This window comes from Leucopleurus acutus (assembly GCF_964270905.1).
Source record: "Leucopleurus acutus genome assembly, chromosome: 2".
In the NCBI taxonomy this organism is placed as follows: Eukaryota; Metazoa; Chordata; class Mammalia; order Artiodactyla; family Delphinidae; genus Leucopleurus; species Leucopleurus acutus.
The window spans coordinates 177,742,311-177,755,264 of NC_139143.1; the positions used below are offsets into that span (position 1 = coordinate 177,742,311).

The 12,954-nt window shown below is 55.3% G+C and overlaps 1 protein-coding gene across 2 annotated transcripts in view; it reads left to right on the forward strand.

Moving 5' to 3' along the window:
• The window catches only part of KIF17 (kinesin family member 17), a gene marked incomplete at both ends in the record, with an annotated part of 47,621 nt that overhangs the window by 13,677 nt on the left and 20,990 nt on the right, over positions 1–12,954 (forward strand). For both annotated transcript variants that reach the window (XM_082834235.1, XM_082834236.1), the window contains 3 exons: positions 2,621–3,073; positions 7,357–7,466; positions 11,965–12,112. In XM_082834235.1, the coding sequence (XP_082690361.1) occupies positions 2,621–3,073; positions 7,357–7,466; positions 11,965–12,112 (711 nt within the window). The remainder of the gene's footprint in view (positions 1–2,620; positions 3,074–7,356; positions 7,467–11,964; positions 12,113–12,954) is intronic.

Consider the following 12,954-nt stretch of genomic DNA (forward strand, 5'->3'; position numbering starts at 1 on the left):
AGGTCTTACTTATGTGCTTCAAGGTACCGCTTAACTGCTAAGTGGTAGAGCTGGGATTTGAACCCAGGTTTCTCTGACATCTGGGTTTTTCCCACTAACACTGCCATTGCCTCCAAGTTTGTGGTTCATCACAAACAGAACTCTGGAGAGCAGTGGGGCAGGAAGAAGCCTCAGCCCAACTAGGAGCATAATTGTGGAGAGATCCCAGCCCAAGGTCAAGGCCTGGGTTGACGGAACCCCCAGCAGCACACTGCCCACCTGTGTGGTGACCTGGCTCTAGGCCAACCCCCTGGTGCTGGCTGGGTCAGAGTCGCCCCCAGGGGTGATTATATGGGGAGGGCGGGTGGTGTGATCACATCCTCATATGATGATGCTGTAGGTGGGGGCAGGGACTAGGGCCTGAGAGGACAGATCAGGAGGGAGGAGGAGCGAGTGGCCCTGTGGGGTGCCTCTTGGTCTCTGCAGATGGGTTTGAAGGATGAGGCAGGCTGCCTGCAAACAGGCTTTTTAAAAATTTTAAAGATGTTTTTTATTTCCATTATAAAATAAGTTCAATAAAGATTTAGGAGTTAGAGAAAGGTAGGGGAAATTACTCATAAACACAACCGTTAACATTTAAGCATATGTTATTTTGATCCTTTTTTCCCCTGTGCAAATTTTAAACACACTTAAAATCTTCTGCTCTATATAAAGTTTCTTCCCCATGTTTCATTTCCCATGCCATCCCTAAGAATGTTCCCACGTAGTTCCTGCCATGTCTTCCTGACCATGGAAGGTGGCTGAAGGACCGCGCATCAGTCAGCACCCTCCTCTACCCGGCCCTCTACAAGCTCTTTTTTTTTTTTTTTCTACAAGATCTTAATGCTGTTTCCGGTTTCTCAGTGTTGTAAATAATGCCATGATGAACATCTTTGTGTACAAAGCCTTTTCTGCTTTTATTTATTTATTGTTAAAAATGTATTTATTTATTTATTTTTGGCTGCGTTGGGTCTTCCTTGCTGCACACGGGCTTTCTCTAGTTGCGGCGAGCGGGGTCTACTCTTCGTTGTGGTGCGCAGGCTTCTCATTGCGGTGGCTTCTCTTGCCGCAGAGCACAGGCTCTAGGCGCGGGCTTCAGTAGTTGTGGCTTGCAAGCTCTAGAGCACAGGCTCAGTAGTTGTGGTGCACGGTCTTAGTTGCTCCGTGGCATGTGGGATCTTCCTGGACCAGGGATCGAACCTGTGTCCCCTGCATTGGCAGGCGGATTCTTAACCACTCTGCCACCAGGGAAGTCCCCTTTTCTGCTTTTAGAGTCATCTCCTCAGATTAGATTCCCTGGAGCAGGCCTCCTGGGGCACGGGTACAAACCTGTTTAAGGCTCCCGGTACATTCTGCAAAGAGCTTTCCAAAAGACATTTCCAAGTCCCTCCTTCCTGCTGCTCCTTAAGAAAAAAATAGCCCAAAGAATCAATCCCCTTGCATGTCCAAGCTTCCACTGGATGCCAGCCAGACCTTTTTACTTCAGGTAGCTGTGCTCATGGGCAAAACCAGGCCAATTCTGGTTTCAGCCAGCAGGAAACTAAGGAGGAAGCCCCTGCTCCTCCCCCCTATTTCATTTGGAACCGTTTACCATGTCCTCTGGTGACAGTAAGAATTATTAATAGTATCAAGAGCCGCAGGCTGTCATTTGAGGAGCACTTGCTGCGTGCCAGGCATGACCCCGAGCCCCTCACGCCCGTGCTCTCTGTGTAATCCTCACAACAGCCCTCAGGGTGGGTCTTAGATTCCCATGTTACTAAGAGAAGGCCGAGGCTCAGAGTTAATTTCCCTGAGTTCCACAGCTGCCGAGGGATAGGATCAAGACCGGATCCCTCAGGTCTCTGCCTTCAAAACCTGTGCTCCAGGCCCCTGCTCCCAGCCAGTGCCCGGCTCCCGTCACCCCCAGAACACGGGTCTGCCCTGCCAGCACAGCTGCGGTCGCTGCAGAACTGGGCTCGTTCTCAGGGCAAACGAATCCCTGCTGTGTGCTGGGCCCTGTGTGGACTCCGTACAAGTGTGCTGTCCGTTTGCTCCTTCCAACAACCAACACTGGTGGGGAGCTATCGTTAGCCTCATTTTGTTGATGTGAGAACTGAGGGTCAGAGAGGTGCGTGGCTTTGCCAAGGTCACACAGCAAGTAGGAGGCAAGACTTGGATGGGAACCGGGTCCAAGGCTCTCCAAAGCCGATGTTTTTTGCATTGAGGGATTCAGCTCCCTGGTGACCCAATCATATCCCCTCACTGCCTCCCACTGCCCCCACCCCGCCCCGCCCCGCCGTTGCCTCACAAGGAATCTGTAAGAGCTGTCTCGATAGCCGTGAGAAATCCTGCAGCACTCAGAGAGCAGCCTGTGCCTCCCAGCCCCCGCTCCCTGGAATCAGTTGGCCCTGGCTTCTGCTCTTGGAAGCTGTGTGACCTTAGGCATGTTAAATGCCCTTTCTGAGCTTCACTTTTCTCATCTGTAACGGCACAATCCTAGCACCCCCTTCATGGGGCTCCTGTGCAGCTGAAATGAGACCCTCGGTGGGTGGGGAGCACCCAGGGTCTCCTTACCGTGGGGCTCACCCCAGGGCCCTCACCCCTCTGCCTGGTCTGTCTGCAGATGAGCGGGGCAAGGACCACCTCCGGGCAGGCAAGCTGAACCTGGTGGACCTGGCAGGCAGCGAGCGGCAGTCCAAGACGGGTGCCACGGGGGAGCGGCTCAAGGAGGCCACCAAGATCAACCTGTCGCTGTCGGCGCTGGGCAACGTCATCTCGGCCCTGGTGGACGGGCGCTGCAAACACATCCCCTACCGGGACTCGAAACTGACGCGGCTGCTGCAGGACTCGCTGGGCGGCAACACCAAGACACTGATGGTGGCCTGCCTGTCGCCCGCTGACAACAACTACGCTGAGACCCTCAGCACGCTGCGCTACGCCAACCGAGCCAAGAACATCAGGAACAAGCCTCGCATCAACGAGGACCCCAAGGATGCCCTCCTGCGCGAGTACCAGGAGGAGATCAAGAAGCTCAGGGCGATTCTGGCTCAGCAGATGAGCCCCAGCAACCTGTCAGGTGGGCGGCAGGGGGAGGGAGTGGAAGGGAGGGCCCGGGACGAAAAAGGCCCTCTCCCTTTGTCTTCCGGGGCATGGAAGCAATGTCCCACCTCCTCGCAACTTCACGTGAGCATAGAGTTTTGAACAGCCGGGGAGAGCCCTGGTTGGTGACGGCCCAGATGGTTTCTGCTCGCCGATGACCCAGCATGAGGCCCGTCTGCCTGGCCTGTCCCATCAGCTGGAGGCTCTGTCCCCCGTTCCTTGCCTCTAGGCTGCACATCCGTCCTCCCTCCTGTCTGCCTGCTGTCTCCATGGCAGCGTGGTGATGCTGTGCTGCTTAGCAGCTAGGTGACTCACCCTCCCCCGACGTCACACGCCCACTCCCAGTTAGGCACTTGTGATGACTGCTCTCACACCCAGGTGTTTGGCTGTCCTCTGGCAGGTAGAAATCTATACCTGGAGCATGGGCCTGCAGGGTCCTTGCAACCAAGGGACTCCAGAGTTTTCTTTATCTGAGAATCCCTTGGGAGAAGGGAGCACTAAAGAGACTGAGTCCATCTGTCCGTTCATCCACCTCCCCACCCACCTTCCTCTCTATCCATCCATTCTACACACCCACTGATCTACTCATCCACCCAGGTATCCATCCACCCGCCCAGGTATCCATCCATCTACCCATCCATCCACCTACCCACGCATCCGTCCATCTACCCATCCATCCACCCATCCACTCAACCCACCTGTCCTCCCACCCACTCCACTGTTTATCCATCCACCCACCCATCCATCCTACCGTCCACATGTCCACCTACTCATTCACTCTGTCCTGTCATCCATCCTTTTATCTATCTTTCCTCTCACCCCGCCCCCATCCATTCATACCTGCTCTGTGTGTGGACCTGTGCTGGGCATGGGGACACAGAGGTGAGTCAGATCCAGGCTCTGCCTCGTGCGTATACCTGGTTTCCTGGGGGAGAAAGACGCTCCAGCAGAGCGTCGTGTGCATCTGGCGCAGAGATCTGTACAGGGCACTGCAGGGCAGAAGGGAGTGTGTGGCCAAGGCTACCTGGGGTAGGGTGTGGTCAGTCAGGGAAGGCTTCACAGAGGAGAAGGGTGATTGCACAGAGTCTTGGGGGATGAGAAGTCTCCTGTTAGACGGGATGAGAGTGGTCAGTCTGTGCAGAGATGCACAAAGCTCTAAGGTCTGTTTGGGGACCCACAGGTAGTTCTGCCGACTGCCTGGCGGCTCGGGTGGTGGGAGATGGCTATGTAGGGGCTGGCCGGGCCTGGAGTGCAGAGGCCCTTGAACACCACTGTGAGGGGTTCCGCTTGGGCAATCTGCCTTCCTCCTCTTTCCCTCCTGCCCCACCCCTGACCCTGCTTAGCCCCCCCGATCAGTGAGGGGAAGCTAGATGGAGGAATGGTGAGGGGAACCAGGAGGGAGTTGGGACTGCTCTGCCGGTGGCTCCCCTGACCCGGCAGCTGACATGCCTGCAGACTTCCCATGGTTATCACGGCAGCCTTGGGGGGTAAGGGCTCTTAGCATCCCCTCTTCCTGGATCTGGAGCATGGAGCCCAGCAAGCTGAAATGGCGGAGGCAGGGCAGGCAGGGAGCTGAGATCAGGGCAGTAATCACCGGTTCACGTCCTGGCTCCTCGGGGAAGCAACTTAGCCCCCCGAGCCTCAACGTTCTCATCTGTAAAGTGGAGGTAATGACAGCACCTGCCTTGTTATTGCTGTGGGGTGGTTGAGAGGATTGCACGAGGTGATTCACGTGTGGGCTTAGCACGGAGCCTGGCACGTAAGGCTCAACAGACGGTACCGGATGCTTTAACGTTATAGTTGGGTCTTGAAACCAGGTGTGTCTGACTCAAAGCTCCAGGTGTTTCCAGCACAGGCACTTAACTGTTAGCGTTGCCCTCTCAGCCCTGGTTCTCCCTCTGGTCATTGGCATATTTCTCCCTCCCCACTTTCAGCAGAACTGGAAACATTGGTCTGTTTTCACTGGCCCTCCGTGCTCTGCTCTCCTGCCCCTAGTCCAGGCAGGCCCTGCGCCCCCATCCCACTGAAGCTGCCCTTGTCATGGATGCCCTCCTGGTTGTTAAATCCAGTGATCGGTCCTCAGGAGGCCTCAGCTGTCCTCTTAGCATCAGCTGACTCAGATGACCCCTTCCCTTCTCCTTGAAACCCTTGCTTCCTGGACGCCCTTTGTCCTAGTTCTCCTGCCTCTGCAGCCACTCCTTCTCAGCTCCCTTGTGTGAGTCTCTCCATCCCTAACCTCCTGATGTCAGGCTGTCCCAGGGCCGGTCCTCTAGCCTTTTCTCTCTCTACACTCCTAAGGTGGGCTCATCTGGTCTCATGTCTTTATTTTTTTATTATTATAAATTTTTATAAATTTATTTTATTTATTTTTGGCTGCATTGGGTCTTCGTTGCAGTGAGCGGGCTTCTCACTGTGGTGGCTTCTCTTGTGGGCTCTAGGCACGCCTAGGCGCTCTAGGCATGTGGGCTTCAGTAGCTGTGGCAGGCGGGCTCAGTAGTTGTGGTTTGTGGGCTCTAGAGCACAGGCTCAGTAGTTGTGGCGTATGGGCTTAGTTGCTCCACGGCATGCGGGATCTTCCTGGACCAGGGCTCGAACCCGTATCCCCTGCATTGGCAGGTGGATTCTTAACCACTGCACCACCAGGGAAGCCCTGGTCTCACATCTTTAAACACCACCTCCGTGCTCATGATTCTCACAGCCTGGCTGTGTGATGCGTGTCCAGGTCTTAATTTATAAAGGTGACTGAGTGGTGACACAGAGAGGTCAATGTCATTGAAAGAAAGGGTAATGTTACTCAGTTACCCTGGAAATGAGAGGCACGCCATGCAGGGCCACAGGGGGAAGCACCAGTGTGGGTCAGGAGGCAGAGAGGAGCGAGGGACAGCCCGGGCCAGAGCCTTTATCGGGGTTTTGGTGGAAAGACACAGCCATGCAGGAAAAACAGCTCAGGACTGGCTAGCTTGAGTAAGCCCGACAGGATTGGGGCATAAGGGCTGTCCCTGCTTGCCTGGTCCTGGCCCGGGTTGACTTTGGGCAGGGGAAATACTGGCTGTGTGGGAGAGTTAGATAGAGGTGGGTGTGGACTCAGAATTGGTTGGTTTGCACATGAAAGGGTTGCTCCTCCGGACAAGCTGTTTACTCCCTCTAGGAATTGGCTGGCCCTGGGAGGGGCAGTCTCTTCCTGGCCATCAAGTCTCCCAGGATGTCAAAAACATCAGGAAGTAAAACCCACACCTGATTGAGAAACCATGTCGTCTGATTTCCAGACTTGGCCATCTGGCCATCTACCTAATTGTCATTCCAAACTTAACATACTGGACACTGCACTCTCGACCTTTCCCAGACCTGCTTGTCCTGCAGCTATCCCCAGCCAGTGACGCCTCTCCCCTTCCAGGTGTTCAAGCCAGAAACCTTGGGGTCATGCTGGGCTTCTCACTTTTGCTCAAACCTCAATCCAGTCCAGCAGTAGATCCTGTTGTCTCTACCTTTAAAGCAGGTCCAGAATCTGTGCCATTGTCCCCCCAGTACATTCTCCACACAGCAACCAGGGAGCTCCTGTTCAAATACAAGTCCTTTCGCTGCCCTGCCCAAACCCTCCAATGGCCTGGTTTAACCCAGAGTTGAAGCTAAAGCCCTCGCCACGGCTTGCGAGTTTCCCTCTCTGACCTGCTCTGCTCTTCGCTTGTACTCTCCCTCGCTCACTCTGCTCCAGCCTCAGTGGCCTCCCGCCTGTTCCTGGAACAGTCACAGCCCCTGCCTGCCACAGGACCTTTGCACTCACCATTCCTTTCTGTCTGTCCCCAGGATCTCTGCCTGCCCCACTCCCTCACTTCCTTCAAATAACTGCTTTCCTCCCACCTTGTCTAAGAGGTCTTTCCTGTCCACACTATTAAAATTGCAGCCCTTCCCCCGATCCTTATTTCTCAGCACCCTCCCTGCTTTCCTTCTCTTAGAAAATATTACCTTGTTAACATGTTATGCATTTTGCTTACCTTTCTCCCCCAGTTGAAAACAATGTGTGTGTGGAGTCTTGTCTGTTTTGTTTAGTGCCAAACCCCCAGGCCCTGGAACATGTAGGTGCTCAAGAAATACTTGTTGGATGAGTATATGAGCATCTTACACAGAGACATGCTTGAAATAAGTTCAGTACTTGGAGTCTTTTTTGAATGAGCACACAGTTGCCTTTTTATGGATTTTTGCTTAGTTCCTCCAAACCATGTGCACCTTGGCCTCAGCCCCTCATTTCTGCTTTTCTCCCAGCCCTGCTGAACAATCAGGTTCCCCCAAACCCCGTCCAGATTGAAGAGAAGCTGTTGCCCCCATCTGTGACCCAGCACAACACGGAGGCTGAGAAGCAGCTGATCCGGGAGGTGAGACCCTGGGCAGGTGGAGAAGGGGCAGGCAGGTGGGGCCCAGCAGGAGACCGTCTCCAGAACGATACCATTTCCCCGCCACCATCACATGGGGGTTGGTACTCCAGTCTCCCTTTGGAGCTCAGAAAGCTGAGGCTCAGAGAGGTGCCATGACCTGCCCAAGGTCACACAGCCAAGGAGAGTCTAAGCTGGGATTTGAACTCGGTTTCCTGACTCCAGAGTACAGTCCGTCCCCCGTCGGTGCCTCTGTGCGCAGAACAGAGAGGGCTGTGGGCGTCTGCAGGGCCGCCATCTCTCATCTGTGCTGCATGAAGAGCTGGCTGTGGATTGATGGCAATGGAGAGGGCATCCCTGGCGGTAGGGATGGCCAGTGCCTCGGTGAAGAGGCCAGGGCGGAAGGGCTCTGGGCTGAGAGCAGGCAGCCTGGGTGGGCCGTGGGGACCCCTGGGCACCCATTTGACTTGACCGGTGGATAAGTGGGGCGTTAGCCTCCCACCAAAAGCTGTCACCTCGGGGCACCTGGGTCCTCCCACAACTGTGGCTTCCAGCACACTGGGACCCAGCAGGGTAGGTAGCACCCTGATTTACAGATGCGGAGCTGACCCCAGGGGCACTTACACAGCCAGACACGCAGCGCCTCCTACCCCTGGCTTAGGCTCTGTCCTGACTCCAGTCTCTGTTGATTTCCGGAGGTTCCTGCCATTAGAGGGCTGCATTCTGAGACCTGAGCATGTGGTGGGGTTTGACATTCGATGGTCCCTTTAAGTAGGGCACTGGCTTCTTCCTGGTGGAAAACCTAATGCCAGGGAAGGACAGCTCTGTGGAGACTGGGGCCTCGACGTGTCTGCAGCTGGGCTGCTGCCACTCAACTATGACCTCAGATGGGAGCAGCCCTGGGCAGGCTGCACGGGCCTGGGGCCCAGCCTCTGGAGGCAGACCGGGTAAGGCCTGGGGGAGTCTCAGTCCTGTGGGCTGGAGGGCTGGGAGGAACCGACCAAAGAGCCCCCAAGTGCTGCCACGACAGGCGGAGGCGTTTACTATTTGGGGAGAGGCTCAACTGTAGCTCCTGGACGGCCCCCTCCGGGCCCCGTCAAGGTTCTGGGAACTCAGCCGCTCATTCTGCCTTTTCCTCTGCTGCTCTGGGAGCTCCTGGGGCAGGGGCAGCGGCAGGCGAGCTCTGGGGCCCTGGGCCTGGCTCCCCGGGGCGGGGTGGGGAGGTCCCGGCAGAGGGGGCCTTTGGGGATGGCTGAGCACGAGCCCACAGGATGAGAGAGGTTGCGCTTCAGGGTGTGTTTTGGAATCTCATAGGGACAGGTGGACGTTGGTCACAAAGCAGTACGGGGAAGGGGGGCGTGGGGCAGGGGTGCTGACCTGGGGCTGGGATGGAAGCCTCCTCCCTGAGGAAGCCGGGTTGGGTGGGCGGGCATCCTGGCTGTGTGATATGCAGGGCGCTGTCTCCCCCTAGTGGTCATAAGGGAGAAGAACGCTGTTCTGGGCCGGCTGCTGGAGTAGCCCGTGATTGGAGGGTCCTTCTGCTCTGGGGATGGGGGTCACCTGCCTCCTCCTCAAGGGCAGCCTAGTGGACGCTGTGTCAGACCGCTGTCCCCTGGCGCTGCCACCACCAAGTCTATTTTATGGCCCTGGAGTTTCTTCTGCGAGCCACACTCAGAGGAAGAGTTGAGGGGGTCTGTCCTCCCTCCCGTTTGTTCTTTCACTTAAGACTCTCTGTGTGCCTAGACGGTGCTTTCCTTTCCATTCCTGAGCCAGTCAGGATGCTGAGGATGAGGGAGGGGGCCCCTGTGTGTAACAGAGGGTGCCGGGCCGGGAGTCGGCTCAGCCACGGGCTGCAGCTTTGACTCCGTGGGCTTCCGTCTCTAGCTGCACCAGGGGATTTGGACTAGAAGATTCCTAGGGCTCATCCAGCTTTTACATTCTGTGAGTCCAGTTCTTACAGGCTCTGTGCCCGGGCAGGTTGTTTAAGCTCTCCAAGCCTGTGTCCTCATGTCTAGAGTGGCTATAAGGCGGCTTTCCTGCTGCTGGAAGAGGCTGGGCTGTGTAACAGGTGCCAGCCGGGGCTCGGAGGTCTGGGTTTACCCCATTTAGTCATCAACAAGCATTTTCTGAGCACCTACTAGGCGCTGGGCGCTGGAGCCAGAGGCGCAGGTGGGCCCAAGGCAGAGTTTTATTGTTTTTAATATTGGAAGTAGCATGGGAATTCCCTGGCGGTCCAGTGGTTAGGATTCCGCTGCCAGGGCCTGGGTTGGATCCCTGGTTGGGGAACTAAGATCCCGCAAGCTACATGGTGTGGCAAAAAGAAAGGAAGTAGTAGAGCATGTTTTGTGGATTGTGGGGAATGATCTAGAACCGAGGGAGAAGTCCGAGGTATAGGAGGGAGGGGGCCTGAAAGAGCAGAGTCCTCCTACGGGGGGTTCGGCTTTGGACGGTGTGTCCTCCGTCACAAGAGGACACAGAGCTTTCGGGCAGAGGAGGGTGAGGGAGTTCACCTCTGCCCTCTTCGGGGCTCTCTGTGGAGGACCAGACAGGAAATGGGGGGAGCGGAGGGTTTCGGAGAGAGGGAAGGTGGAAGGACTAGGAAAGGGTGGGACACCACTTAGAGCTCCTTCTGAGATTTGGGGTCACACATTTACAGGTGAGAAAGGAAGCCGGTGCTGCCGTGTGTGCGAGTGCGCAGGTCCGTGTGTGCGGGCCCATGTGTGCATCTCCAGCCAGGTCTTGCGGGGGTGTAGGTGCCACTGGGCCTAGGCCTGGGTTTAACTGGGGTCAGGGCTGTGCTGGAGGGAGTAGGGGCGAGTGCTGAAGTGAGGGAGCCAGGGGTGCTTGCTGAGGGATGGATGTAGTGCTGGGCGCTGGGATCCCAGCTGGATGAGGAGGAAGGCGAGGGCGGGCGCAGGGGCAGGAGAAAGCAGGCGGGGCGTGGGCTGCAGGTCTCCATGAGGCCATCAGAGAGCTGCGTGGTTCTGGGCAAGTCTGGACCCTCCCTGGGTCTCAGTAACATTGCAGGTATTGCCCTGAGGCTCAATGCATCTCAACTGTGCTGCATAAACCGTTACATTAAAAATATATATTTGTTTATTTGGCTGCGCAGGATCTTAGCTGCCATGTGCGGGATCTTTAGTTGCAGCACGTGGGCTCTTTAGTTGCGGCATGAGGGATCTAGTTCCCTAACCAGGGATCGAACCCAGGCCCCCTGCATTGGAAGCGCAGAGTCTTAACCACCAGACTAGCAGGGAAGTCCCAGAAAACGTTAAATTCTAATGGTGGTCAGTCTCCTCTTCCACCCCGAGAGCCCAGGTCTTGCCATCTGTGCTGTTGCTGTCTGTGCTGTTGTAGGAGTCTGTGCTGGTTCTGTACTTCCTGGGGGATCTGCAGGGGTGGGCGTGTGCAGGGACTCTCCCATCTTTAACCCCGTCCCGCCCCTCTGGCTTACTGCCGCTGCAGGCCCCTGTCAGGAGCAGCTCCAGAAGACAGCGGGTCACAGACGAACATTAGTTCATAAAGGCCCGGCCCTCCCTGTGGGGGACGCATATCAGACACCTGAACAGCCTGCCTAGCAGTTCTGCTTCATGCACTTGCTGATTCAGCGGCGATTCCCCGAGTCCCTCCTCTCTGCTAGGCACCGAGGCTGCAAGATGGGAGGATGCGTGTTCTCTGGTGGGGAAGCTGGACGGTTAATCTATAGTCAAATAAATGCAGAGAATGATGGAACTTATGATCCAGGCTAAGAAGAAATAAGCGAAGTGACAGCGGTGGTGGTGATCTTCTGAGAGGGTAACCAGGGAAGGCCTCTCTGAGAGGTTGTTACCAAGCCGAGGCCTGAAGGGACGAACTTGCCAGGGAGTGAGGGCAAAGGCCCTGAGGCTGGCGGGGTGGGGGGCATGGGGGGGAGTGGGCGTGTCTAGGAGTGGAAAGCGCCTGGCGTGCCCAAGAGTGGCAAAGATGGAGTGGGCTGTCCAGATCACTGGGGACTGGAGGTCAAGTTGAGGAGGTTAGATTTTTATCCTCCAACACGGGAAGCCATTGAAACATGATCTATGGATGCGTAGCTGCCACGTGGAGAAAGGTTTGGAGCAAGAGTGGAGGTGGGGAACCAGGTCAGACGAGAGCTGGTGGTGATGGCAAAGATGGAGAGAGAAGCAGATGCATAAAAATACATTTCGTCTTCGATGGCTTGAGGACTATTTGGTTAAAACATATTTGTTGATGCAGAAAGGTGTTCATGATCTGCTGCTTTGTGGAAAACATAGATTACAGACAGGTAGGCATACTATTAGCCCGTTAAAAATGTATAGAGAAAAGTGCAGAAGGGTCTTCACCAGCCAGGAATCATCCTAGTGCTGAGGAGGAATTTTAATTTTGTTCTTTTGGCTTATTTGTATTTTCCGGATTGTTTGAATGACAAAAGAGGATTACTGAAAGCTGCGTTTTGAAGTGGCGATAAATGCTGCCCCTCTTGTTATTCCCCCGCCTCTGCCAGGAGTACGAAGAGCGCCTGGCCCGGCTGAGGGCCGACTATGAGGCAGAGCAGGAGTCCAGGGCCCGGCTGGAGGAGGACATCACTGCCATGCGCAACTCGTACGATGTGAAGCTGTCCGCACTGGAGGAGAACCTGCGCAAGGAGACAGGTGGGCCCCCGCCCCCCAAAGCTGTCGGGAGGGAGGCCAGCCTGCTCTCCTCCTCACCCCTCTGACTGACATTATAGAGCACTTCCCATGCACCAGGCTCAGTTCTATTTAGTCCTCACAACAGCCCAGCAAGGCAGGCACCACAGTCACCCTCACTTTGTAGATGAGGAAACTGGGGCCCAGAGAGGGTAAGTAACTTGCCCATGGTCACACAGCTGGTAAAGTGGAGCCAGGACTTGAACCCAGCAGTCTGATTCCAGAGCCAGTATTCTCACCCACAGCACTGCCTCGTGATGCCTTGGCCACAGGCTGGATCGCCTCCCAAGGTTGACTTAGAGCTGTAACATATCACCCATGTTTTATGGATAAGTCCTTTCCCACAGTTTCTACATTTTCTACAGTCTCTTTTCACATTTGAGACCATTTGTTACCAAAGCAACCACGTCCCCAAATAAGCATTTAATCATTAGCAAGAACTTTTACCTTCCTGGAAATTTTTATCTTCTATTTGACATTCTAGAACGTTCCATCCCACCACTATCTTTCAGACACCTGTGCTGCCAGGCAGCCCAAGACTTCCTAATAGTCAAATACTGTACTCAATTACTATAACATCCACCTCATAATGATGACAATATGTTCATATCATTGGTACCGTTTATTGGGCATTGCGTGTGCCAGGTACTGGGTAGGTAGGTGCTTCTCCCGAACGCCCTCAGTGAGTTGGGACTCACCGCATCCTCACAACGCAAGTGTGCAGACTCAGGCTTGGAGAGGTTCAGGCCATGAGCTAGGGAGTGGATGTCTCAGCAAAGGGGACATCAGGACTCTCTCAGGGGAGC